This window comes from Falco naumanni, chromosome 15, assembly GCF_017639655.2.
Source record: "Falco naumanni isolate bFalNau1 chromosome 15, bFalNau1.pat, whole genome shotgun sequence".
Classification (NCBI taxonomy): Eukaryota; Metazoa; Chordata; class Aves; order Falconiformes; family Falconidae; genus Falco; species Falco naumanni.
The window spans coordinates 5,708,234-5,733,072 of NC_054068.1; the positions used below are offsets into that span (position 1 = coordinate 5,708,234).

The 24,839-nt window shown below is 40.5% G+C and overlaps 1 protein-coding gene across 1 annotated transcript in view; it reads left to right on the forward strand.

Moving 5' to 3' along the window:
• The window catches only part of PKD1L2 (polycystin 1 like 2), a 41,699-nt gene extending 16,913 nt beyond the window's left edge, over positions 1 to 24,786 (forward strand). The window contains 27 exon segments of the mRNA XM_040615539.1: positions 622 to 747; positions 2,117 to 2,299; positions 3,358 to 3,482; positions 4,306 to 4,432; positions 5,601 to 5,735; positions 6,122 to 6,347; positions 6,764 to 6,957; positions 7,383 to 7,613; positions 7,840 to 7,941; positions 8,157 to 8,335; positions 8,672 to 8,818; positions 9,332 to 9,531; positions 9,682 to 9,908; positions 10,442 to 10,655; positions 11,622 to 11,835; positions 12,610 to 12,841; positions 13,255 to 13,366; positions 14,759 to 14,899; positions 15,547 to 15,732; positions 16,574 to 16,901; positions 17,397 to 17,530; positions 18,436 to 18,563; positions 18,902 to 19,062; positions 20,712 to 20,922; positions 22,212 to 22,313; positions 23,477 to 23,608; positions 24,436 to 24,786. Of these exon segments, the coding sequence (XP_040471473.1) occupies positions 622 to 747; positions 2,117 to 2,299; positions 3,358 to 3,482; positions 4,306 to 4,432; positions 5,601 to 5,735; positions 6,122 to 6,347; positions 6,764 to 6,957; positions 7,383 to 7,613; positions 7,840 to 7,941; positions 8,157 to 8,335; positions 8,672 to 8,818; positions 9,332 to 9,531; positions 9,682 to 9,908; positions 10,442 to 10,655; positions 11,622 to 11,835; positions 12,610 to 12,841; positions 13,255 to 13,366; positions 14,759 to 14,899; positions 15,547 to 15,732; positions 16,574 to 16,901; positions 17,397 to 17,530; positions 18,436 to 18,563; positions 18,902 to 19,062; positions 20,712 to 20,922; positions 22,212 to 22,313; positions 23,477 to 23,608; positions 24,436 to 24,546 (4,608 nt within the window). The 3' untranslated portion in view covers positions 24,547 to 24,786.
• Positions 24,787 to 24,839: the final 53 nt, after the last annotated feature.

Sequence of the window (24,839 nt, forward strand, 5' to 3'; positions counted from 1 at the left end):
TTACTTTAAACTAATTTGGACAGTGGTTTGAAACTTAAAATTAATCTGATTTTCCACAATTTAAGTATTAATAAAATGGCCTCTCCTGTGGGTAAATATCTTATCTAAATTTCCCAAAAAGTACTAGATGGCAGATAATTTTAGTTTGTTCATTTCAGCTACCAGCTTAGGTTTCAGTTACAAGCTTTTATTTGTACACTGCTTTGAGTGTCTTGAGTGCCTCTGATGAAAAGATCTAGAGAAATGCAATGTATCCTTCAATTATGATTCATCATTTGAGTAACATCAGTCATACATGGCTCTACTTTCTCTGGAACTGGCATTTATACAGTAATTCACATACATTAGTACAAATTCTCACAAGTAACTCTCCTTGCAATTAATGGCTGTTAAGTGTATAAATTGTCTCTGCTGGGAGGTAACATAAAAGTCATGATTATACAGTTACTAAGGCAAGTGGCATCTTGTCAGTAGACCTAGTATCAGTTCAAATGATCCTTCTTGTGGAGTCTTACTCTACCACATAATTTACAACAAACCTGGCTGCCAATATACAGCACTACTTGCACAGTTCTAATTAGCATGTTATTCCTTTTCCTAATTATCCCTTTTCATCCCAAGCTCCGAGGGCTGATGCTGACAACTCTCTCTGTTGTTAACGTAACATCTATGCAGACTGCTCTTAAAATGTCAGAAGTATTGCAAGAAATCACTTACAGGAGTGAAGAGCTGTCTGTCTCGGCACAGGTAAGAAGCAATTTAACAGTATAGACTCTATTGCACCCCACTGACCTTGTAAGAGCTTCAGTGCTTTACAGTTATCTGTTCTTACCCGTTTTTTCACTGTACCAGCATCTGTATTTTGACCAGAAGGGAACACGTTTTGCTGTTTAGAGTAAGAGAAGCTGGAGTCACAGATAATGTTTCAGCAACCTCTACAATCTGGGCTATGACCATACGGCCCGTTACTTTTTATGAAACATTTTAAAGAGAGAAACTTTAACTTTTAGTCAGAGGCATGTTTGGATGCATGTTTTATCTTGTAAAACACTCTTAGAATCCTGAAGAAAAACTGTCCAGGAGGGTTTTTCTAGAATTGCCCAGATCCATTTGTCCATGATCCATGCACTGTTGCAAAATGCACACAGGCAAGCTGTCAGTGAGGCAGGAACATGTCAGCACCCACAGGAACTGGGCACAAATGTTCAGATTGGCCTCACAAACATATTTCTTGAATCTTATCTGGCAGCATGACATTATTAGTAGATGATGCTATTTATGCATAAGGAGTGAGCACATGGGCGGACAGAGCAAACTGTCACTGGGGAAGTTTCCCAAATATGCTGGCAATAAAAAGAGCTGTCCTGATTTCTGATGTATTATACAGTTGCAGCCAGACAATGGCTTGGGACCATTTCAGCAGTATGTGGTTAGCTTTGGCAAGACAAGAGCATAGCTCAGATTCAGCACTCACCCTACAGTAAGGCTGCTAAGCATTTTCAGACTGTGGGAATAGATATGTCCACGCTTGCGATGAATTTGCTTGGTTCCCTCACTGTCCTGGGCTAAAAGTTGGCCAGTGCTTTCACAATCACAAAGCAATCACTGGCTGCATTTGGGAACTAAATAAAAATTGTAAAACATTCTCCTTTGGCACTTAGCACAGCACAAGGCCAAAGGTATTATATTACTTGCTGGTAATCCAGCAGGGTCTGTGGAAACAAAGACTGAAATGCACATGCACTTGACAATATGCTGGTATTTATTGGACACACGACCCAAAATTATAACTTAATTTACTACATTGCTGTACATCTAAACTGTATTCTTGCCCGGTGTTTGACAGACAAGCTTCCTTTAGATGTTATTCATCTCTTTCATGGATTAAATCTGTAAAGCAGGCTGCATTTTTCAGGTCTGTATATCATCTAGTATATCATCTTTATTAGCATGTGATGTATTACCCCAGCACAAATAATTATAGTAAAAACAGCATTAGCCACAAACAGTCCCATGAGATTTCTCACATTGCAACACTCACTAAATGACACAAGTGTCACTTCTGTCATTTGTAGTACCAACACATATAAACTTTTCACCTTGTTTTCCAATGCAGGTGGAAGCTAGCAACACTCTAAAAGATGTCAGTGCTTCCTTGCTCACTGTAAACACAGAGGACAGCAGAGATGATCAGAAGTTAAAGGACACAGCCAACTATATATTTAATGCAGTGAGCAATGTTCTTAAAGCTTCTGTAGAAATCAGAGCTGCGAACACTTCAGTGCCAGAGGCAGAACAGGTAATTTTGGTTTGGTCCAGTTTGTAGTGGACTGTGTGTGAACACTTGCTTGCTTTGGAAGGTTTTTAAGAAGCTTTAAAAGTTTTTTTAAATGTTCTGCTGCCGCTCCTGTTTTTAAATTGGCATTGGGTAGGGTTCATTGTGACACCATGATGGACTTGACTATCAAAGGAGACTTCTCCCCAGTTAGACCTGTTAGGCTGAACATTCTGCTAATGAAGATGATTGAGGCCTCTCAAGATTTGTTACATTTAAAGCTGAACAGGACAGAGCCCTAGAGAACACAGTGTATGCCCTCTAATGGATGACAAGCACACAGATTTTTTTTCAGATTTGATCCTATCAGCTCCTTTTTCCTCATAATTCAAGGAAGCCAGAAGTATTCAATATTCATTATTGGCTCTGCTACTTCAAAGCTGGAATCATCTCTGGTTGCTGCTTACACTTTTTCAGAAAGCCCACTCTGATTTTCTATTCAGAATTATGCAACATGTTTATTTTGTCCCATCCTTTCCTATTTATATGTGCATTGTCACTGTTGCATTTGTGCGCTTCCTGGGCTGAACATGCTTTAACTTTCTTCACTGCAAGGGAGCAGGGGATGAAATAAATGTATCCTGAGAGAAAAGGTTATGAACTGCTCAAACTCCCCCAGGACAACACACTAATGACACACAATTAATCCATAGTTAGTCTTGCTTTTCCAAGTAACTAAAGTGGGCAGATAAAGGGCATTAATGTACAGAAGTACATTAATATATTGCATCAAATTGATGGCATGTTTGTAGTGCTTCAAATTTCAATGTGTAGAAATTACAAATAATAGGCTATAAAAGCTGCAAGATATTTGCTGTCTGCAATGTTTTAATGAGAATTACAGAAATTGAATTGATAATTAGAAGAACTTTCTCTGAGATTAAGCAGCACATCAACAAGTTTGCCAGCTTTGTCAGACACTGAAAATTAGTACATCTTCCTAAAAGGAAGTAAAGGCAAATAATGTACAACTAGGTGATTCTGAGGAGCTTTGTTGCAAGTTTCTTCTAATCCTTTTCCAGAGTTCAGTGTCACAGCAGCTCCTAGATACAGTTGAGAACCTACAGAGTGCCCTTCTGTTTGGGAAAGAACCCGATGATGAACCAACAGTCCTTACCACTCCTTCTGCTACAATGTATATACACAGGTAACACTAACCCTGTCTCCCACTTAGGCTCAGGGTAGTTAACCAAATTTGCCAGAAATACTCATTACATCATCCTTAAAAGGAACCACCCAACTAAATATCGTAGCATAATGACAACTTCAAGAGTGCAATGAGGCTGTCATTACAAACTGATAGTAAGAATAGCTTGGACTCCAATTAGCTTCAATAATGCCACCTTAGAAATTCTCATGCTGTGTCTTCTTTGGCCAACACAGTGTTTACTACTGTTTCCTGGATGAGGCACTAGTCTCTTACCCTTGAAATTTTGTGGAAAACTCATGTCATGCCAGTTAAGTTTTTTTTTTTTCTTTTCCAAGTTGCCAATAATGACGTTATATAGAACTGTAACCAGCTTGGCAGAAGCAAATATAATCACGAGGAGCCTGATAAGCATTCTCCATTCCCTATAATCATCCCTAAATTGTTCCCCAAGAGCCTGGTTTTCATCCACATTTAACTGCATTCAAATCAAGAGCATGTTCGCGCAGAAAGTAGGTAGATCTTTCATCAAAGTACACTTAGTTGGGTACCACTGCCTATCCAGATACACCAATTCCCCCCCTTTTTGATGATTCTATGGTAGCGTTATGTGGAGTACTATGTCAGGGACAGATTAATGTACTAAGTATTTACTTACAGAGTTAGGAATAGTTTTGCAACAAAGTTATACTCGTGAAGTGAGAAAGATTTTTCTCTAGATAAGAAGTCCATGCTATTGATGGGGTTTTTTTCTGGTTTGATTTTTTTTCCCTGCCTATTTCCTTTTATTCTGCTTTGCTTGTGTTCAACCCTAACTGGACAGATTACAAACAGAAACCATGGATGGCACATCCATTAACATCTCCAATTCCAGTTCTGCCAGCTTTACTCTGCCACCTGCTTCCTCTCTCAGTGTTTCAGGAGTTGATGATGAAACAGTGGATATAAGGGCAAGTAAACAGATTTTATCTGACTCAATCTGATATATCACTTACATTCTTGATCTAGCGCTTTTAGAATCTTTTCTCCTTTTACAATGAATACACAAGAAAATGTGTATGCCAGCATCATGCCAAGAAAATAATTTGAAATATTTTTGGTCAAAGAAGCTTCCATTTCTTTCAATTGCATAGGGTTGGTTCAGCCAGCTAAGGAGGACTGAATGCTTAAATTCCCCATCCCATCAACCCCTCATGTACGCTCTTGATTCATACTTGCATGGTTGGTTAGAGAATGCAATGGAATGAATCAATACCTATAAATCTATTTGCTGTTTGTTTACATGCTCTGAGGAGGATGCAACAGCCCAGAGTCCACATCACTATTAAAATTTACCTGCAGCAGTCCTATCTCATCCCAGCTAGAAATAAATGAGTTTGAGGCACTCAGATGCTGCAGGAGACAAAAGGCTTGCAAATGTCCTGATGATAACACATCCCTCATCTGAATTAGGATGTGGTTTTGCTTTCCTCAAAACACTAGATTGCATATTACTGTTGTGTTTTTTATAATACATTTTCTAAAGGCCTCTCTGGTTGATTTGTCACTCTCAGGAAACCCCTACAATACCTGCAAAAAATGTATTTTTTTTCATTGTGTCTTTTCCAGCTCTCCTAAAAAATGTCCAGAGCCCACCAAAACCAGTGGAAACGCATCCATCATTTTACCTGAGCATTAGGAGAGGTTCCTGAATCCTCTCATTGGACTGACGGCTCTAACATACTCTTCTGTGCATTGCTATCATAATAGAAACAGACTTCTGTTCCTAATTCCAAGAGGGGTGCCACAGCCTAACTTTGGTGGAGTTACTTTGAAAGAGACTTATGCAATTACATTTTGATATCTGGTGTCTAAAAGGCAAAAGGGTTACACAGAATGGAAGCAATAAATATTGTTGTACACATACCATATTTCAGAATCAAAATCACTTCCAAGGTCTGTGTTTAACCTACCTTAGAGATAAGGCAGCTTCTTATTTAAATCTGCAAGGAGGCTTCTTTTAAGTCGAGTATTGTTTGGGTCTGAGCTCAAGCTTTCACTATTCAGCAATTTAGAGTGTGACTATAATGAAATATTGCCAATAGCTCGATTGTCTGATTGTTAACGTCTTGCTAATAGATGGTGAGCTTTGCCGTGAATCCCTTTTCCTCCAGTGACACCAATTTTGACATCAGTGGAACAGTGGGAGGTCTAAGTCTTACTGGTCTAGATGGCTTGACCATACCAGTCAGCAATCTCAAAGAGAACGTTGAGGTAAACCCGCTATTTTCTATCCCTCTCGCTCTTTTCCCATTTTTTCCTTCTTCCGTTAATGAACTGTCATTTGTGTTATCATCTTCTGTGAGGTGACTGCAAATGGTGGTAGTGTTCATTGCATCATTTAATGGGATCGTGGTGCCTGCATTTGTGATGGAGGGATATGTGTGATGTGGTGAATGACATAATAAATATTTGTCTTTTCTTTTCAGAGGTTAGCTAACAGTATCAAGAAAAATACTTTGAAGCCGGTATTTTTGCTGGACATGCTTTCCCTGTGTTATGAAAAAATATTATCTACCATGTGGCTATATTGTGCTGATAGATAATAGAAGCAAGATGCTTTGCTGTATTTAAAACTATGTCTTTCTGTTTAAAAACAGATAATGTTACCAAGGCTTTCAGCAACTCAGGAAGATAAGATTCTGTTGAATCTGGGCAATTTTAGTACTTTCCAAGTTAATGTTACCTCAGAAAACACATCTATAGTGATCCACCTGGAATCTGAACATGACATTCCACTAATACTCTACTTAGGATACAGTTATCGCCCAAATGAAACTAACTATGATATGAAAACGCATCTGTTCTATAAGAAAACTACTGGAGGTAAGATAACTTGTTAGTGACTCGCAAACTTGTGCATTCTGGGCTTGTGTTACCAAAACACTTTCACCACCCGTAGCAAGTGAAGTGCACTCAGTACGGGGAGTTCTCATGCACAACTTCACAGCACATGCATATATTTGCAGAATGAGCCATGACCGTGAGTTCAGACATCTAACTGGAAAGAAACCTCTCAAACAAGTTTCAATCTGTCATGCTTCGAGGTTCCAAACTCTAGTATACAGTGTTCACTAACAGGAGCAAGGAGCGGGATGCTTTGAACAATGGGCTGCCAAGAATTATTTCATACCTGTTTCTTCAGTTTATTTAATGATACGCAATACAGCTGCATACTTCTGAATTAGCATTTTTATATATATATATATATATATACTGAAACTAAAATATTTATGTTCAAGGTGAGACAAACACCTGGGTTCTTAGCCCAGAAGAACTCTCTTTTGGAGAGGGAAGCTACTATTTCATGGTTTTACAAGACATGGGAATGGATTCCACAGTCTATGACAGGCTAACTATAGCTGTCACTTGCTTTGCATCCCGCTGTGTATTTTGGGATGAGCACCAGGGGAGCTGGAACAGCTATGGATGCCATGTAAGTAGAGTGAAACAAAACTTTGTATTATATACTTCAAAGCCAGCCCTTATAACTGCCATCTTGTAGTAAAATGATAGCACTGAACTCACACCATAAAACAAGATCATTCTGAGATGTTTTAATAAATTGAAGATTAGCCATAACAGACTAAGCTTCAAATGACATTTCCATTTCAGTTGCTTGGGATGGGCTTTTACGTAAGAAGAAATGGAAACATTCTGACAAGGTTGTATTATATAATAATGCCTGTTTCTGGCTAGATATTAGAATGAATATTCCTTATTGGACCTTGAACAGTTCTTTTCTGTATAGCAGTTCTCCACAAGAATTTAGCAATCTCAGCACAGTCTTTTCATTTGCTTGTTAAGTTACCTAATACTTCGAAGCCAAATGTTTTTTCAGGAAATTTTTCTGGTTTTCAGGTAGGACCAAAAACAAATCCTAGGAGCACGCACTGCCTCTGTAACCATCTGACCTTCTTTGGGAGCTCCTTCTTTGTCATACCCAATGCCATAGATGTTAGCAAAACTACAGAGCTATTTCTTACATTTGTGGACAACCCTGTGGTGGTGACAACTGTAGGATGCATCTTTCTGATATACGTGCTTGTAGTTATTTGGGCTCGAAGGAAAGATATCCAGGATGATGCCAAAGTAAGTCTTCAGCTAATAAAGACTGAATGTATTTTAGGCTAATTCCCACTTTGCCTAGCCTGTTTTAATAGGAGTTCTTCAAGCAATCCTACTCCTTTCCCTGTAACTCTCTGTTTACTGATAAGTATATGCACTGTTCACAAGATGAAAAAGTCCTATCCATGGCTTTAAGGAATCCATACTTACAGAACAGCTCACGCGCTGCTTGTGTTGTGTCACTTTGCAGGTGAAAATCACAGTACTGGAAGACAATGACCCCTTTGCTCAGTATCGTTACCTTGTGACAGTTTTTACAGGACACCGCCGTGGGGCAGGCACAACCTCCAAGGTATCGATGACACTGAGTGGTAAGACAATTTATGCACTCATTTAGGGAACTGGATGAATAATGGAGCACCTGAAGCTACTAAACAGGACAGCTCAAATGCAATGTCTAAGCCAGAAAGTCCTTAGATTTGATGAAAGCAGGAAGAGTATGCTAGAGGAACAATCATACACAGGATCGAGGTGTACAAGTCTTCTTTTTGCCATCTTATTCTCCAGGTGACTCTCACCCTCTATGGACTGGAAGGAGAGAGTGAGCCACACCATCTGACTGATCCTGATACATCAGTCTTAGAACGTGGAGGAGTGGATGTTTTCCTGCTCTGCACCTTCTTCCCTCTTGGGGAACTGCAGAGTATTAGATTGTGGCACGATAATTCAGGGGACAGTCCATCCTGGTAAGTGGAGATCTGGAGATCACGGGAAGCAAAGAGCCACAAATATTTTATTATAATGATAGCAGCTTTTCTAATATTTGAAAATTACCCTTTCTAAAGTGCTAGAAAGGAAAGGAGCGTTAATGTCTCATTTTTGCAGATGAATAGATCAAATCATAACCTACCCTGCAGGACCAGGAGTGCTTCCCATATCCTGTGCCCAGTGCAGGATGGGAAGTGCTCTCTGCCTTAAAGTTTAGAAGAAGCCAAAGGCCAGAGTTTGACCTCCACAGTCAAATCAGGTTCTGAACTTCACACCACTCACATGTAATTGTGCCCTGTATGTTTCTCCAACAGGTATGTGAATCGAGTACTGGTCCATGATCTGGCATGGGATCAGAAATGGTACTTCCTCTGTAACTCATGGCTAGCCATTGATATTGGAGAGTGTGTCCTAGATAAAGTGTTCCCAGTAGCTACAGAACAGGACATGAAGCAGTTCAGGTACTTTCTGTTTTATGGAATTTTTTACTCTTGATAGCAATCAGTCTAGAAAAGCAAGTATGCAAAACAGATCAAATCCCTAAACAAAAATGAAAACAAGGGAGGTCTTTCCATTGCCCTCACAGGGCTCTGAATAAGGAAAAGAGGAAGGATGGTTATGAAGTCTGATCATTACCCTAACAGTAATACCACACTGGAAATACTGGTGTTAAAGAAGAATAGCCTGACAAGACCTACAGAAACCCAAGTATTTTCTCTCATGTGTAACTCCCCTGACAATCTATATAGACACTGCTCATGGTTAGCTTTCCCTCCACGGTGTGGCCAGAAGGAAAGGACATAAGTAACTATGACCATTCCATGCAAATCAAGCCATGATACTCGGTATTTTCTCATAGTTACTACTTCTTCTGATAGGCCCTAGAAGTCTGAACAGGCCAGGACCCTGAACTCAGCTTTATTTATCCCTCTCCTTTTTAAGTATCCATTTGATTTCCCTCTCCTCCTTCCCAGCAATCTGTTTTTCATGAAGACCTCCAAAGGTTTCCAGGAGGGGCACATCTGGTACTCGGTTTTCAGCCGCTCCCCACGCAGCTCCTTCACACGAGTCCAGCGTGTGTCATGTTGCTTCTCACTGCTTCTCTGCACCATGCTGACCAGCATCATGTTCTGGGGAGTGCCAAAGGATCCAGCCGAGCAGAAAATGGACTTGGGTAACCATCCTCAACATTGCTTGGGCAGGGAAATAGAAAGACAGCAGAATCTAGAAGCAGGACAGTTGAACAAATGGGCCTTTAGACAAAAGAGAGATCTGATGATTCCTGGGGTTATTTTTACTCCTCCCCTCTGTTTGATCTTGACAGGTAAGATCGAGTTTACGTGGCAGGAAGTGATGATTGGCTTTGAGAGCTCACTCCTCATGTTCCCCATCAACCTGCTCATTGTGCAGATCTTCAGGAACATACGATCCCGGCCAGCCACGCAGTGGAGAGAGAAGAAGCTAGGAAAGAATGGTCGAGTGTCCCCCAGCCTACCTCCCACCCCACAGGTCACCCAGGCTGTCTCACTCACTCCAGAGGCTGTGATAAAGGCAAGTCCCAGTGGCTACTTCCCAGTAGTACTGGCATGCACTGCCCTCTGCTGCCATGCACTGCCCGGCACCCCTGATTTCACAGCAGAAATCCCTGTCAGTTACCCTTCAGCTTGTCTGAAGCCAAAAGCTAATTTGCACTGGTGGCAAGCACTCACCCACCCACATGGAATCCTCGACTTCATTAAGATCTGCCAATGTACATCCCAGCCTTTGCACAATTACGTGCAACCAAAATCACTGTGGCCAGTGACTAAAGCAAGGTTAAAGCAAACATTAAGGAAGACAGTGAAGATAAAAGGTCTCATAGATCCTGTCTTTCTCAGCTTAGGTCCTCAGGCAGGTAAACTGTATTTTCAAATCCTGTCTCATTGAAATCTGCCTGTCACATCCAGCATTGTAGGATGTGCTATTCTTATTCATTCTGGAGATTTTAACAATTGGTGCACCTCCCAGCCAGCGGTGCCTTCACATCACATCAGCTTAAGTCACTGCAGCCAGAGACACTGCTGTATTGCTGCTGTCTTTTCTAGGACATAAGAAGAATTGCCAACTCACTCTTTAAAGCCCTGCAGACTCCGTCTCTCACTTCAGTATCAGATCTTGGAAAATCAGCTAACATCAACACATTTTTGGCATTGATCGAGGACATCATCTGCCAGCAAAACACAGCTGGGCAAGAGTTTTATGATGACAGCAAGAAGGATGACCCTATAATTGTCACATTAGGTGCTACGGATATACAAGGTAAACAGCACAATGTGACATGCCTACTGAAACCTTTGTAGTGAAAATGATGGTAATGCTGGATGTGATAACCCAAGCTCTTCTTCCATTCTGACTCAAAGGCAATTACAGAATCACAGAATAGATGAGGTCAGAAGGGATCTCTGAAGATTGTCTAGTCTACCACCCTGCTTAGAGCAGGGTCACCTGGAGATATTGAATATCTCCAATATTCAATAGAGATGATGGAGTCTCCACAAATCCTCTGAGCAAGCCATTCCAGTGTCCAACAGCTCTCACAATACAGATGTTTTTCCTAATGTTTAGACAGAATTCCCATGTTTTAATTTGTGCCCCTTGTCTGTTGTCCTTTCACTGTGCACCACTGAGCACCCAACTGAATAAAGACACTATGAAGTCTCTACTTCATATGCTGTAGAACGAAATGTTAGCTACTGGCCTGGCTTGGGAGCAGGATCAGTATCTCATAGCATAAAGACCCACAAATATCAGTTGTTTCACAGTCTTTTTGCCCTGTCCTTTTTTTCTTCTTGGCCTTGTGCCTTGTTCCTTTCAGTCTGACTCTTAATTTAGGCAATCATTTATTTTCAATTAAACAAGACCGTTTGAGTAAACAATCCCATTGATTTCATTAAGACTCACATTTGGCTTTTCGCATGAGTCTACCAAGTGACTAATTGCACAGGTAAACTATGAACAAATTAACACTTGATCTTATCTGACTTCTCTTTTAAGGTTTTAGGACCTCTGTTTAAGTAAGTTGCCTTCTGGCAACAATTCCAGCCCATTCCAACAGAAGAGCATTAAGCTCTAGTACTAAAGCTGTTTTTACATGTCCCTTCAAAAGTTACTCTACACTTTCATAATCTTGAGCTCCAGTTCTGCTACCCTTTGTACTGAACAATATTTTAATCTAGGAATAGCTACGCTGATTTTCTTTGAAAATTAATAATTATTTGCCTGCAGAAAAAACAAGGAGCCCAACTCCAGAGAAAGGAATGAGTGAGCAACTGAAATACAGTGATTACAATCGCTGCTTGTACATTCAACTCCAGCATGTAGAGAAAGAGCTGGAACTACTGGGGCCCCATAAATTTCAGATGCCACAGAGTTACACACAAGCTATTCATCAGGTTCAGCACATGAAGAACCTCCTGAAGAACCAGATCTGCTCATCAGCGTCCATCAGTGAGAGGTAACCTAGTTCTCATCTCGATCTAAGTAAATTCAGGTTGTGAATTCAAAACTGGTCAGGATGACGAAGCCAAATTACTGCTTAATATGTGCTAGATAACCATTATTATAGTTGTAGAAACACGTTTTACTATTATACTATTGTAGGAGCAACAAAGAAATCTCAATGCACTGTGAACCACACACAAAAGCAATTATGACCAATCATCGCCCGTTGGCATTTTTGCCTCCAAGATTGAATATTACAATACAATGCCACACCAAAGGGCTGAGATAATCACTGAGCTCCAAAGTCTCAGAAGTCTCTTAAAATGTATGGATAAAGAGAAATTAATAAGCAGACAAAAATATTTCAGTGAAATATGATAATTAAGTTGGAAGTATTGAAAAAAATAGCACTAATTATATCTCTGGCCTTTATGGTGATCACAGGAGATGTATCCAGCAATTAAAATGCACTCACAGTTTTATTTGTCAATATTTCTACCAGAGGTTCAATTATGTATGACCAAGGAGTAAATAAGCCCATCATATTTGCTTTTATTTCAGCTGATCTCTGCACTCTTCCTCATATTTTTGCTCACTGTACTTTTTGCTATCCATATATTCTATGTAACTGCATTAGTTCAAAAACTTGGAATATTTTGATTGACATTTTAAATCATAAGATGTTGCTGTCCCTGCTTAACCCAAAGACTGTGATTTTGACTTTTCTGTTCCACTGCAGAGTGATTTTTTTCTCTTCTGATTGACTCCCAAGGTGGTCCCTTACTCCAAGCTTCTCTGGTGATGGCAAGAAAAGCTCTTCTTCCAAAGGGCTGCCCTGGTGGTTTGTGTTCATTGCCTGGTTCCTTGTTGCAGCCACCAGCAGCGTATCTGGGTTCTTTACCATGCTCTATGGGCTGCATTACGGCAAGGATAACTCCATCAAGTGGCTGATCTCCATGGCCATCTCCTTCTTGGAAAGTCTTTTCATCACACAGCCCTTAAAGGTGAGATCCTCAGCCAATATGAACTCATTTTACTATCATTTCAGGAAGACAATGTAATGTGTTCTAAAGAACCACAGGATTTAATATGTAAAATGAGAAGTCTCTGCCATAAAAACAAGAGCTAGCAGGTGGTTTACAGAGTTCTGTTGTCTTTTGCTGACCTTAACTTCATTAGTTTCATCTCCCTTGTTTTGCTAGAGTTTAATAGATGATGAGGTTGTCATGTGGCAAAATCAGTTTAGCTGGCTGAACTGTGCACTGTTCTCTTGTTTATGAGCTTCAGCTGCATGAGTTCAACAAAGCCAAAGCACAGCTGCTCTCCTGCAGTGCCTGGATCCAAAGGGATCCCGGTCAAAACCAGACTTCTTTATATGAAATGGGCATATGGTGAGTCTATAGCTAATTCTTTGCAGGTGCTGGGATTTGCTGCTTTTTTTGCCCTGGTTTTGAAGAAGGTAGAACATGAAGATGAAGAAGACACAGCTATCGATGGGCCTTTATCTGCACCAGGTAACTACCTGTGAAGTGAGAGATTATTAAAGAAAGTGAAGTGTTCTCCAAGCTTTTGGAGTGCTTTATGCACAAATATGTGACTCAGCTCAACTGAGAACTTCACTGGTTATCTTTATATACCTGAATCTTAGCTGACAAGGTTAGCAGAAATCACTAAATCCACAGGTGTTGTGACTATGTGTCTATCTATTAGCATTCCCATGATCAAGATGGAAGTGGAAACAAACCTAAATAACTAATTTTATGCCAGTTAGAGAACACATGAAGACGACTGTATGTTTAGGTTGGATAAATCTGGCAGAACACTTAATGGAAAAGACCACAAGGTCAAAAAGATGTAGAAGAAGTAGTTCTACATCCAAACACTAATACTTCCTTGTTTATCTTTTTACTGCTGCAAATAGATATACATGCACAATCTCCCCTAGCCCTGTTGCAAGATTGCCCCTGGAGGGGCAGTTACTGGAGGACCTATTTGCTGCCAGGATACTGGTATTTGACCCCTTCCTTCTCTCCATCCCTGGCTTGCCTACATCAGGAAAAATGATGTATTCTCCTATACTGATTCATACTAGATCAAGAATACAAGTGCATAGTCAATTACTTCTCAGTCCATCAACATTCAAGAAACATCTGGAAAAGAATATGTGGCAAACTGATTGAAGCCATTATAATAGCAATTAATGAATCAGTGCTATTAGTATGCAGTAACCATGCTTAAATATTTTTATATCTCATGTCAGACATAAGAAAAATGAGATAGAAAAGGGGGCCTGTTTTAGCTCTGTGCAGCCATCTCGGTATTCATGGCATGGCTTGCAACAAAACCTGTAACCTAGTAAAAACAAACACAGGACCCAACACAAAATGCACTCCTGATCTAGATGGGTAGATCTTTATCTGACAAACATTCATAATACTCTCACGGAAATTTCCCACCTCCTTTAAAATCTTACGTGAAAGTTCTCAGTTTATATACTTTTCCACAACCACAATTACCTGTATTGCTCCCATAAGCCTGGATTAGATCAGATTGGCTTCTGCAATCACAATTATGCCTAAAAAAAGCTGACACTAGCAGACAGGAGTCCTAAGGCACAGCAAAGAATCCTGATCTATAACTTCCTCCCTGATTAGCCTCAGGCCCTGAATACATCACCTCCTGAGATGCTCAGCCTAAAGAGACACACTTGGATTACACCTGCTCCTAAACCTAATATACTGTGTTTGTGAGCTCCCTTCCTCCCCACTGTTTGCTTTACTAATACTGTTTAGATCTCATCCCCTGTCTTTCTAAAGGGAAAGCATTAAATAGAAATGTTTCCTTATAATGTCCAAAGAAACAAAAAGCAGGTCATAGACGATCTGTTAACTAATTCCAGGGCTCACTGCTCTCACTCACAGGTGATCCAAATCCTCTCTTTGGAGCCCGACGAGATAGTAGAAGCAAAATTTACCGGCCACCTCCTGCAGCTGATGTGGAGAAAATGAAAGTCAGTTGCATCAAGGAGCAGAAAGCATTTGCCCTCATCAGAGAAATCCTAGGTATTATCCATATGTACATTATCTTGTTTTATTCAGTAGTATTCCCAAGTATTTTTACATCAGTGCAAATATTGTCATATCTTTAGCTTTCTGCCAGCCGTGTGTGTGTAGAGACAGGCTGTTCAGTGGCAGTTGGAGCCAAAAGGGGGTGGCAATGTTAACTGGAGGTAAAAGTGTGGCTGAGGCTTGATTTTATGGTAAAGAAACACATAACAGATGCATGAGAGGTTAAAGAAAAGTTAGAGTACAAGAAGGAGGTCAACAGTTAAATAAATTGAAATCAAAAGAGCAGATGGATGATGCTTTATACCCCAGTTTTATTTCCTCTAAAAACAATGGAAAGAATTACCTCAACTCCCCTTGGAGCAAAGTTAAACCACTCATTTTATTTAGAGCTGTCATTACTATTCGTGCTCAGCCAGCTTTCCCGCTTATTTTCTCAACCACTTACTCCAAATGTGATATGCTTAAACTGCAGCGCAGTGAAGTAGCCTGTGTAAATTCATTAGCAGTGGTCAGTCGGAGCCTAGCAAAACATGTCCTTAACCTAATAAGTGATGACAACAGTAATCATTCGTGCAATCTATTTTGAACCGCAGTGTTAATTCTGAGCTCACATGTGCTGTTTCTTCTTGGTTTTTTTCTAGCCTATCTGGGGTTTTTATGGATGCTGTTACTAGTGGCCTATGGGCAGAGAGATCCCAATTCCTACTACTTAAACAAACACATTGAGAACAGCTTTACAGATGGATTTCATGATGTCTACAGTTATCGGGATTTTTTCACATGGGCAAACACTACCTTAGTCAAAAATCTTTATGGATCATATAAAGGTACAGAGTCACACTGTTTCCTTTCAGCTTGTCAGATTCTGAAACATTATCTTTTAAACGTATCTCTAACTTGCATATGCATATTTGAGTGGAGAAAGTGACTGTGAGTATATAAGGCTAGTATGGATTGTTATAATATGAACGCTAGTGGATAACAAAAACCCCACAGCCTGACCTCAAGTTTAATGTGCTCTGATATTTTCCTTATATTTAATATAATCAAAAGTTCTGCACTATAATGTTACATTTTTCACATTTTACATTACTTATTCCAGATATTCAGATATATACCTCAATTTTACACGTTCAAAAGAACAGCAGATAGGTGGCACTATAAAGCTTTTCCATGGGACTGCTCTGTTTGCATTATGACTTAGGTCAACGCGAAGGCTAATTATGCAACGTCACCATGTTTCTATCTAGCCATATCCACTAATAAATATTTTCCAACTCACATTTAAGAGTAAATACTGAAATACATTAGCAGAGTTGTTTATTGCACGTGACAGGCACTGACCAACTGTGGCCAAATGAACAATGCATACAGCTACATTGCCGTGTGACTTGAAGCAAGTCACTTTTCTCCTCCAGGCCTCAGTTTCCTTCTGTATAAAATACAGGTAGGTAGTGATACTGAACTTCGTTATCTATAGATGTTATCTAAGAACTCAGCTCAAATCAACACAGGGGCTTAACTTTCATGACTATTTTGTTACAGTGTTTTTAAGAAAAGAATCTATAGCAAAATATTAATGCATCAGTGAATCATAAATGAAATGAATAAATACTATTAGTAGTTCTGTCATATGGCCAGTGCTGCTCTTTTGCATCTCCTGTTTAGGATTCATTACAGATGGCAATTCCAAGCTGGTGGGTAGTCCTCGAATTCGCCAAGTAAGAGTGAAAGGAGACACCTGCCCTATTTCTCCCAGACTCCAGCATGTAATTCAGGAATGCCATGCTCCATATTCCCTACAAACAGAAGATACGTCAGTTTATGGGGAACACTGGAATACTTCAGTCTTTGACAACTCCTCTGACTTGAGCTCAGCATGGCAGTACCAGAGTCAGTCCAAACTGAGAGGGCAGCCCAGCTGGGGCAAACTTGCCATCTACAGGGGAGGGGGATACGTGATTCACCTGGGAACTGATCCTATGAATGCCTCCAGGTACCACTTATATCTTGTGAATTATCAGTGTATTTGCTGTGGTATCAGTGATGCTCTTCCCTCTACCCTATTTAAGATTCATTTCATATTGCACCCCAAGTTTTCCTGCTGTGCATTGTGCCAAATATTGTAGATACTACTGTAGTGACATCACTGTAGTTTATGTTCCTTTCATCTTGCTCCATGCTAGGTAACAACCAGCACCCAACATTAGAACCTTTTTCTCCTAACCCACACAAGGTTTAAGATCAGACACCTGAGGCATCTGGCCAATATCTGGCACCTGCTTCTGCAGACGAGCCAAAAAGAAAATTACCACCTCAACTAATAGTACAGATATCCCCTGTACTCAGACTTGACAGACCAGATGTCCTCTTGAACATCTCACCTCTGATTTACTCTTTCTCTGTGATAATATCCAAACACTCCCATCCTTCATGTGATACTGTCTCTTTCCAGTATGAGTTAGATCATTGGCTATACATTTTTTGGCAGAATTCTCCAGTACCTTTTCAACAACATCTGGCTAGACACCTTCACAAGAGCAGTGTTTGTTGAGTTTACAGTCTACAATGCCAACGTGAACCTGTTCTGCATTATAAACCTGATGTTTGAAACCAATGCTTTAGGTACGAACCTTTTTTAAGTTACTAATTTCTGAAGACAGCAAGCAATGCACCTACACAGGGTAGATTTACATGCTGCCAATGTTAACCTAGTTCTTTATTCAGTAAACAGAAGTGTTTTATTAAATCAAATCATGAGAGAATCAATGCAAAATTTATAAAATGTAGCATCACAGCAATAAAAGACCATAACGGAATATCTTATGTTTGTTGATGCTGTGGTCATCTGCTGATGAAGAAAACAGGATACTGAAACTTCATCTACAGAACTGACACTACAGGAACAAGAAAAATGATGTTTCCTAATCATTTCAGCGAATCCATACAATATTAAGACAAAATGTACAAATAATAGTCTGTCTTTTTTGTTCCAGAAGCCTTCTAATATATAGCTGTGTAATCACATAATACATAATCTGGATACAACAAAGAAAAGAGTGAAACTAAACTCTGGTTTGAGGGCCACAGAAAAACATTTAATCTGAGTAGCAGCCTCCCTCAGGTCTGCCCCAGTACTGGAAAACGCCCAAACCAGACCACAAACTGAGCTCATTTTCTGTTTAGAATGAGATTCAGATTTACATCTCCAGGTCGTCCTGCTTCATTTCTGCATTTGTAGCCCAATCCAAACTCAGCCCTCCTGGGACTAGTGTCACACTATCATACAAGAGAGCACTAGCACTCTAAAAGCTATTGGCTGTCTGAAATTCCTATTTGAGGAAAATTTCAAAGAACACTTACAACGCTAGTCACATAATTGAGTCTAAATCTTAGTTTGATAGTTAGATACAGTCTCATATTGATGTGAATGTGAATACTCAAGTCTTACTGGTGAACTGAGTTATTTGAATGAAAACAGGAATAACATAATTAATACAGCACCAAAGTGAACATTGTTTGTTTTTCAGGGGCCTTCTTCACAAGTGCAGAGCTGCAAAGCATCCGGCTTTACCCATACACCAACAGTCTCCACATCTTTGTGGTCGCAGCAGAAGTAATATATTTCCTCTTTATTGTGTACTACATGATAGTACAGGTGAGGCCCAATGGAAAGTCTGGCTGACAGCATCATCTTGTGTCTGGTTTTGATTTCATTTACAAAAACTTTAGGACTGTGCTTGATTTCAGTAGTGCTGCTGCTGACTTGCACTAATGGAAGACTGAAACAGAGACCCGAACTGTATTAAACAATAGGAAGGTAACATTTTATTTGGCTGGAATGCTTCTTTTGAGAAAGATAATGAGAAATTAGTGCAAGATGTAGTTTTATCAATGTGCAATAGTCTACTGTGGAGGGGATAGCTCTAATCTTTAAAGGTGTATTGTACAATACAGAGTCACGAGACTGAAACAGTAAAACTCCTCTTTTCACAGGGAAAACTGATGAAGAGTCTGAGATGGAGATACTTCCACAGCAAATGGAACCTCCTGGAGATGGCTATTATACTGATTAGCTGGAGTGCCCTGTCAGTGTTTGTGAAGCGGATGATCCTTGGGACCAGAGACATCAGCTACTACCAGGAACACAAAGAGGAGTAAGTGCTAATGATATTTAGTGCATCGTTTGTTGGTCCTACTTATGCAGAAAAAAATCTATTTTTCCTCTCCCCAGACATCAGCTTGTCTGTGCTAGATAATGCTACCCTTCATGGCTATATTCATGAAGCATGTAAGTATTTCAGGACTTACGTGTGCGTCAGCAATAGGATTTTCTTCTGATACTGCTCTAATAAAATCCAGCAGACTCAAGCACCAAGTTCCCAAGCCTAGCTGATAGTTCTCTATCTGCATCACCTTCTTCTGAACGAACAAGCCTTTCTGCTACAGGACATCCATCCAGATTGTACATAATCTGCCTCATTCTTTGTTGTAAAAAGCCACTGGTTAGGGGACAACAATGGCTTATTTAATACAGAATAGAAAAAGGTAACATCTGTTAAGAAACAGTCACACAGGAAAGAGGTGATAGAATCACTGGATGATTTAGGAAGGAAAGGACCTCTCCTTTGGTGTTAGATCAGATTGCTCGGGGCCTTGTTTGGCTGAATTTTGAGTATCTCCAAGGACAGAGGTTCCACAGCCTCCCTGGACCTCTGTTCCAACACTGGACCACTCCCACTATGGGGATAAAAAATGTTTTTTTTCTGTCCAGCTAGAATTCCTTTTGCTGCAGCTTGTGGCTGTTGTCTCTTGTCCCTTCATTGTGCACCTCCAGGAAGTGTCTTACTACATCCACTCTATAACTACTGACAGCTGGAGACAGCAATTAGAGGCCTCCTTAGCTTTCTTTTCTCCAGACTGAACAAACTGAGCTCCCACATCCTTCTCTCGTATGTCCTGGACCTGGACTCCCAACCATCTCAGTGGCTCTTCACTGGACTCAGTGTCCTCCTTGCAGCAGGGAGCCCAAAACTGGACTCAATGTTCCAGGTACAGCCTCACAAATGCTGAATGAGAAGGAAGAGCAACACTTCCTTTAACCCAACAGCTACATGCTTGCTAACGCAGCATGCAGATTATCATACAGGTAGGTATATGTCATGTGCTGTATTAGCATTCACTATTTATAAAAGCTTTTTGTGGCCACTTCTGTTGTAAACAAAATATTAAGTACAAAAAATGTGCTACCCTTATAAAGGGTAAATGTAAGTATTACCAAGCTTTTTTCAGCTAACATTAAGACTGACTTGCCTCAGTCACAGATCACAGTCCTGACCTCCAATCTTTTGCTGCATTCCTTACGGTACCTTCTTACACAACTCGTTGGAAATTAGCTAGTCCTGTCACAGCTAGTGCATCCTGCTAGCTGCAGAGCACCAGCAACCCCATCCTCTCAACTACACATGCATAGAAGAACCTGTCTTCCTTTCTAAGAGTCAGAATTTGATAGTATGTTTGCATTAGCTGCCTTTAAACTGCGACTTGCTAAAAATGAGCAGAGTTTGGGCTACAGCCTAGGCCCTCTCTCAGCTTTAGCTAATGCTGACATAAAAACTCCGCTATATACAACTGAGCTTTCTGCGTGCACGCAGCGGGAAGTACAAGCAGGAACATTCAAGCCGGAACTTGTTAGCTCTCCACTGAAAACAAGGACAGAGTGACTGGCTTTCCTAGCACACTCATTTATCCGCTTCAAAGGCTTCTGTGTGCACAGTCTATTACCTCTTTTCTTTTTTTCTGACAGCTGTGTAAGCTTTAACGAAACAGCAAGAGCAGATGCAGTTCTTGGCTACCTGATTGCGTTCCTAGTGCTTCTCTCCACAGTGAAACTGTGGCACCTCCTGAGGCTCAACCCTAAACTAAACATGATCACTTCAACTCTAAGGAGGGCATGGGGTGATATCTCTGGATTCATCACTGTTATTGCAATCATGTTCCTTGCCTACTCTGTTGCTGTGAGTACCACTGTGCTTTCTATTGTCTGCAGTCTTCATCCAGGTACTGTCAGGTTCAATGAATTATTTCCGAATGCCGAAAGCAACATAGCTTTGAAATGTAAAACTGCATAAAGCTGCCTGTCTAAATCTTAAGGTTAGCAGCTTGGAGCCCAATTCTTCCCTATAAGTGAAAGAGAAGTTAAAATATCCCCTTGTCTGTTCTTCGCAAATGGAAATTTAGTTCAAAAATCAAACATTGGATGAAAAAATGGATTCTTTGTGTATAAAAGGTGTGACAGAACAAAATACAGGAAAAATAATTTTCTGAATAAAGCTTAAATTGGGGAGAGGGCAGCAAGTGCCATTTTCTGTTTGGCTAGTTTTTTAGTGGGAAATAATTCTTTTTCTGCCTATTATAGGAATGCATATTAAGCAAATAAAATTACATTTTAATTCTAATGAGACTAAAGAATTATTGGACTGCAACCATTTATGTATAATTAGTGTTCTTGCTGAAATGTTTGTGTCCAAACTGTCCTGCAAAGGGCAGTCTTGTGACAAACGGGACCTGCTGCAGTCTCACATTGCCTGATTTCACATTCCTCATCATTCCCTCCAGCACTGACAGTCTATAGGCAGTGGTGTGGCCACAAACTTAACAGGCAAAATAAGTGATCAGATCAGTTCCATGACCCAGCCTGTTGTCACATCATGCAAGCGACTGAGCTGTGAAAGAAGGAGGCAGAGGGATAGGGAAAAACGTGAGACTGCAGCAACCCCCATTTAAATTAGATGCAGTGGGCCCACAAAATACAAATGAAGAAAACAGCATCTTGGTTCCTGAGAGCAGTTGCCTCAGTAGGCTCCCTATTTGGAAGGATCTGTGCACTGAAAAGCAAGTGTTTGTGACTATGACTAATTTGGTCAATCATGCAAGGATAAATCTGCTCCTTGGAGGTGGGCTGAATTACTTTCATGATTTTGTCATGTATTTGAAGATTTTTTACATATGTAGTGGGATGGGAAGCTGAGCAGATATAAGACATTCTCACGTCCACTACAAAAGGTCTTATAGCTAAACACATTCAGAACATGTGAATCCAGTTCTTAGCTCTAGGCTAGTCTTCTTCTGTGACCTTGTCTGGTGTTTCCCCTGCTTGTAAACAAATAAAACACCAAACCACCAAAAAAAGCTTCATGGCTCTAGACTACAAGCTAGGAGGGCTTTCTCTGAATACAGCAGTCATTAGCTGATATTTCAGCAAGCATCTGATCATGACACAAGATACACCTTCTTTCCTCTGCAGACAAACTTGATATTTGGCTGGAAGCTCTATTCCTACAAAACCCTCTTTGATTCAGCAGAGACCATGGTCAGTCTTCAGCTGGGTATCTTCAACTATGAGGAGGTACCACCTCTAATTTAATAAGTTTATCACTGTATAATTAGCAGCTCAGCTATCAAATATGCTATGACCCAGCAAATAGAAAAACTTTCAGTTACTGCTAGACATTAATCTAACTTTGCAAGCTGCACAGGTTCCTATAGCAGACACTTTCCCTCATCAAGAAAAAGACACCAAGTGAAATGTATCTCATGTTCCATTTTGACCACAAGTAGATCCATAGCAAACCTTTCACTGAGAAAGGTGCTCACATTTTAACTAGATATGTTACTTATTGATTGCAGAAAGTTTTGAGCAATTTCCTTAGAAAGCTACAAAATGTGAGCAATGCCCTGCACCTACCTGAACACACATGCACACCCATCAGCCTCCCAAGAAAGGCAAGGCCTTCCACCAGGGAACTTTATGTTACATTTGGATTTATTGTTCTTTACTTTTTCATTAAGTTCTTTCAGATGTTACAGTATCTGTTGAACAGCTCTTTGTGGATTGAGCTAGTTCTCTGACATCTCTGACTGTGAAGTCCTCCTTGGTGAATGTATTTAGACCATGGATCCAACAGGGTATGGGTAGCTTTGAAGATCAGTAATTGGGCACAAAGGTTTCCACCTCTATATCCCACTCATGTTGTTAATCATGAACATATATTCCTACATTATACCATACATGAAAATTAGGTTTTGGGATTTTTACACAACCCTTAGTTTATATGTGTCTGTGAAGTGTCTGACTGGGCTTCTTTGTAAAGTGTACAATAAAATAAAATAAAAGCATACAGAGATTTTGCCTATACTTTGAAATCTGAGACATGATGGAGCTTCAGCTGTTCTGTGGGTAAACAGATCCCGAGGCTTGTCATTTTTCACATTAAACTTTCATACCATTACCATCAAATGCAAATGCTTAAAAAACCCCAAAGATTGCCCATATTCATATAGCATATATAAAAAACATTCTGTCATCTTCGTACTATATCATATCTACCCAGGAAAGTGAGTAAAAGAGAAAATTTTTATATATGTTTGTATAATACAAATAGCATAATTTTTTAGCCACAAGCATGTTGAGACAAACTCCTTATCATGTTCTAACTGCTTGTATGTATGCTTTTTTGTTCATTTGTTTTTACAATCAAAATATGATGTCTTACCTTATGAATGCTACAGGTCTTGGACTACCACCCGATTTTAGGCTCCTTCCTAATTGGATCCTGCATAATTTTCATGACATTTGTGGTACTGAATCTGTTCATTTCGGTGATTCTGGTTGCTTTTAGCGAGGAGCAGAAGCACTACCAGGTGTGTTCCTCTAAGTTCTCCTGCCGTTTTTAGCATTCATTGTGCAGTTCTTACTCATGATTTACGTATTCCACCATTGGATGAAACTCATGTAAACTCAGTTCAATTCTTGAGAAGTCAACATTAACTCATAAAGCATACTTCAGATTTTCCAGATTTGCATTGTCCATTCCTGCTCAGACAAGTCCCTGTTCCGAGTCAGTACAAGATCTGATCTGTAGCCTTCTGTTCACATACAAAATCCAGCAAAAAAGCCTTAGACTCATGCCCGACTCCATTGGAATCAGAACAAAACCTGCTACTACAGTCCGTGAGGACTATACGGCTCCTTTTAAAAATGTCACTTTGAGTGACTGACCCATTCAAGGTATTGATAGCACAATATGAAAGCCAGCTTAGTACTCCGGTACTGTCCAAAATTTCTCTATAGTTCAAAGTCAAGGGAGATCAAAACAAAGGATATGGCCAACAGAAAACAAGATGTGTTTAGTTTTTCTCGTTTACTTCATCTAGAAATGGTGTGGGGCTCATTGCATACATCACTAGCTGTACGGTAGCTGGAAGGCGAACTCCAGGCTCCTGTAGCAAGACTTCCACGGGTACTGACGGAGCCAAAACTTCTGTAATGCCCACGCTCACCCATGTTCACCTGGGACTTTGGTCTTGCTAAACCCACGGGCACAGTGGTTTGCTTTGGCAGTCACTCGTGCTGTGCTTAGGGCAAAAGCTGGCTTATTTCACCTCCAGCAGAGATTTTCTCTGGCTCCAGCAGAGCCCGTACTGCCAGCTCCAGGTGCCCCAGTAACTTCCCTCTCCTGTTATTCCAGGCTTCAGAAGAAGAGGAGATTGTTGACCTAATGCTGACGAAACTTTGCAGTTTCTTTGGGGTTAAATGCAAGAAGGAAGAGAAGCCGGTCACTAGTGACCAACAGGAATAACCGCTCAACGCGTAGATGACAACCACGGCCAAAAGTCACGTCGTGTGGAAGGTTCACGGCCGCGCCACCCGCTGCCATTTAGGCCACTGTGCTGTGGCCTTCGCTCAAAAAGCGATCGCTGACGTGTCGTGTGGGAGTATTAGCTAAGAAATAGCGCTAAACCCCCGATGCCGAGCCCCACGTGCCGTTCCTGTAGACGTAGCATCCGTATTTAATAAACACCGAGCGCCCCTTGCACCCCCTGGCTAATACCTCGCCCCGCCAAGATGGCGCCGCCCCGGCCCCGCCTGCCT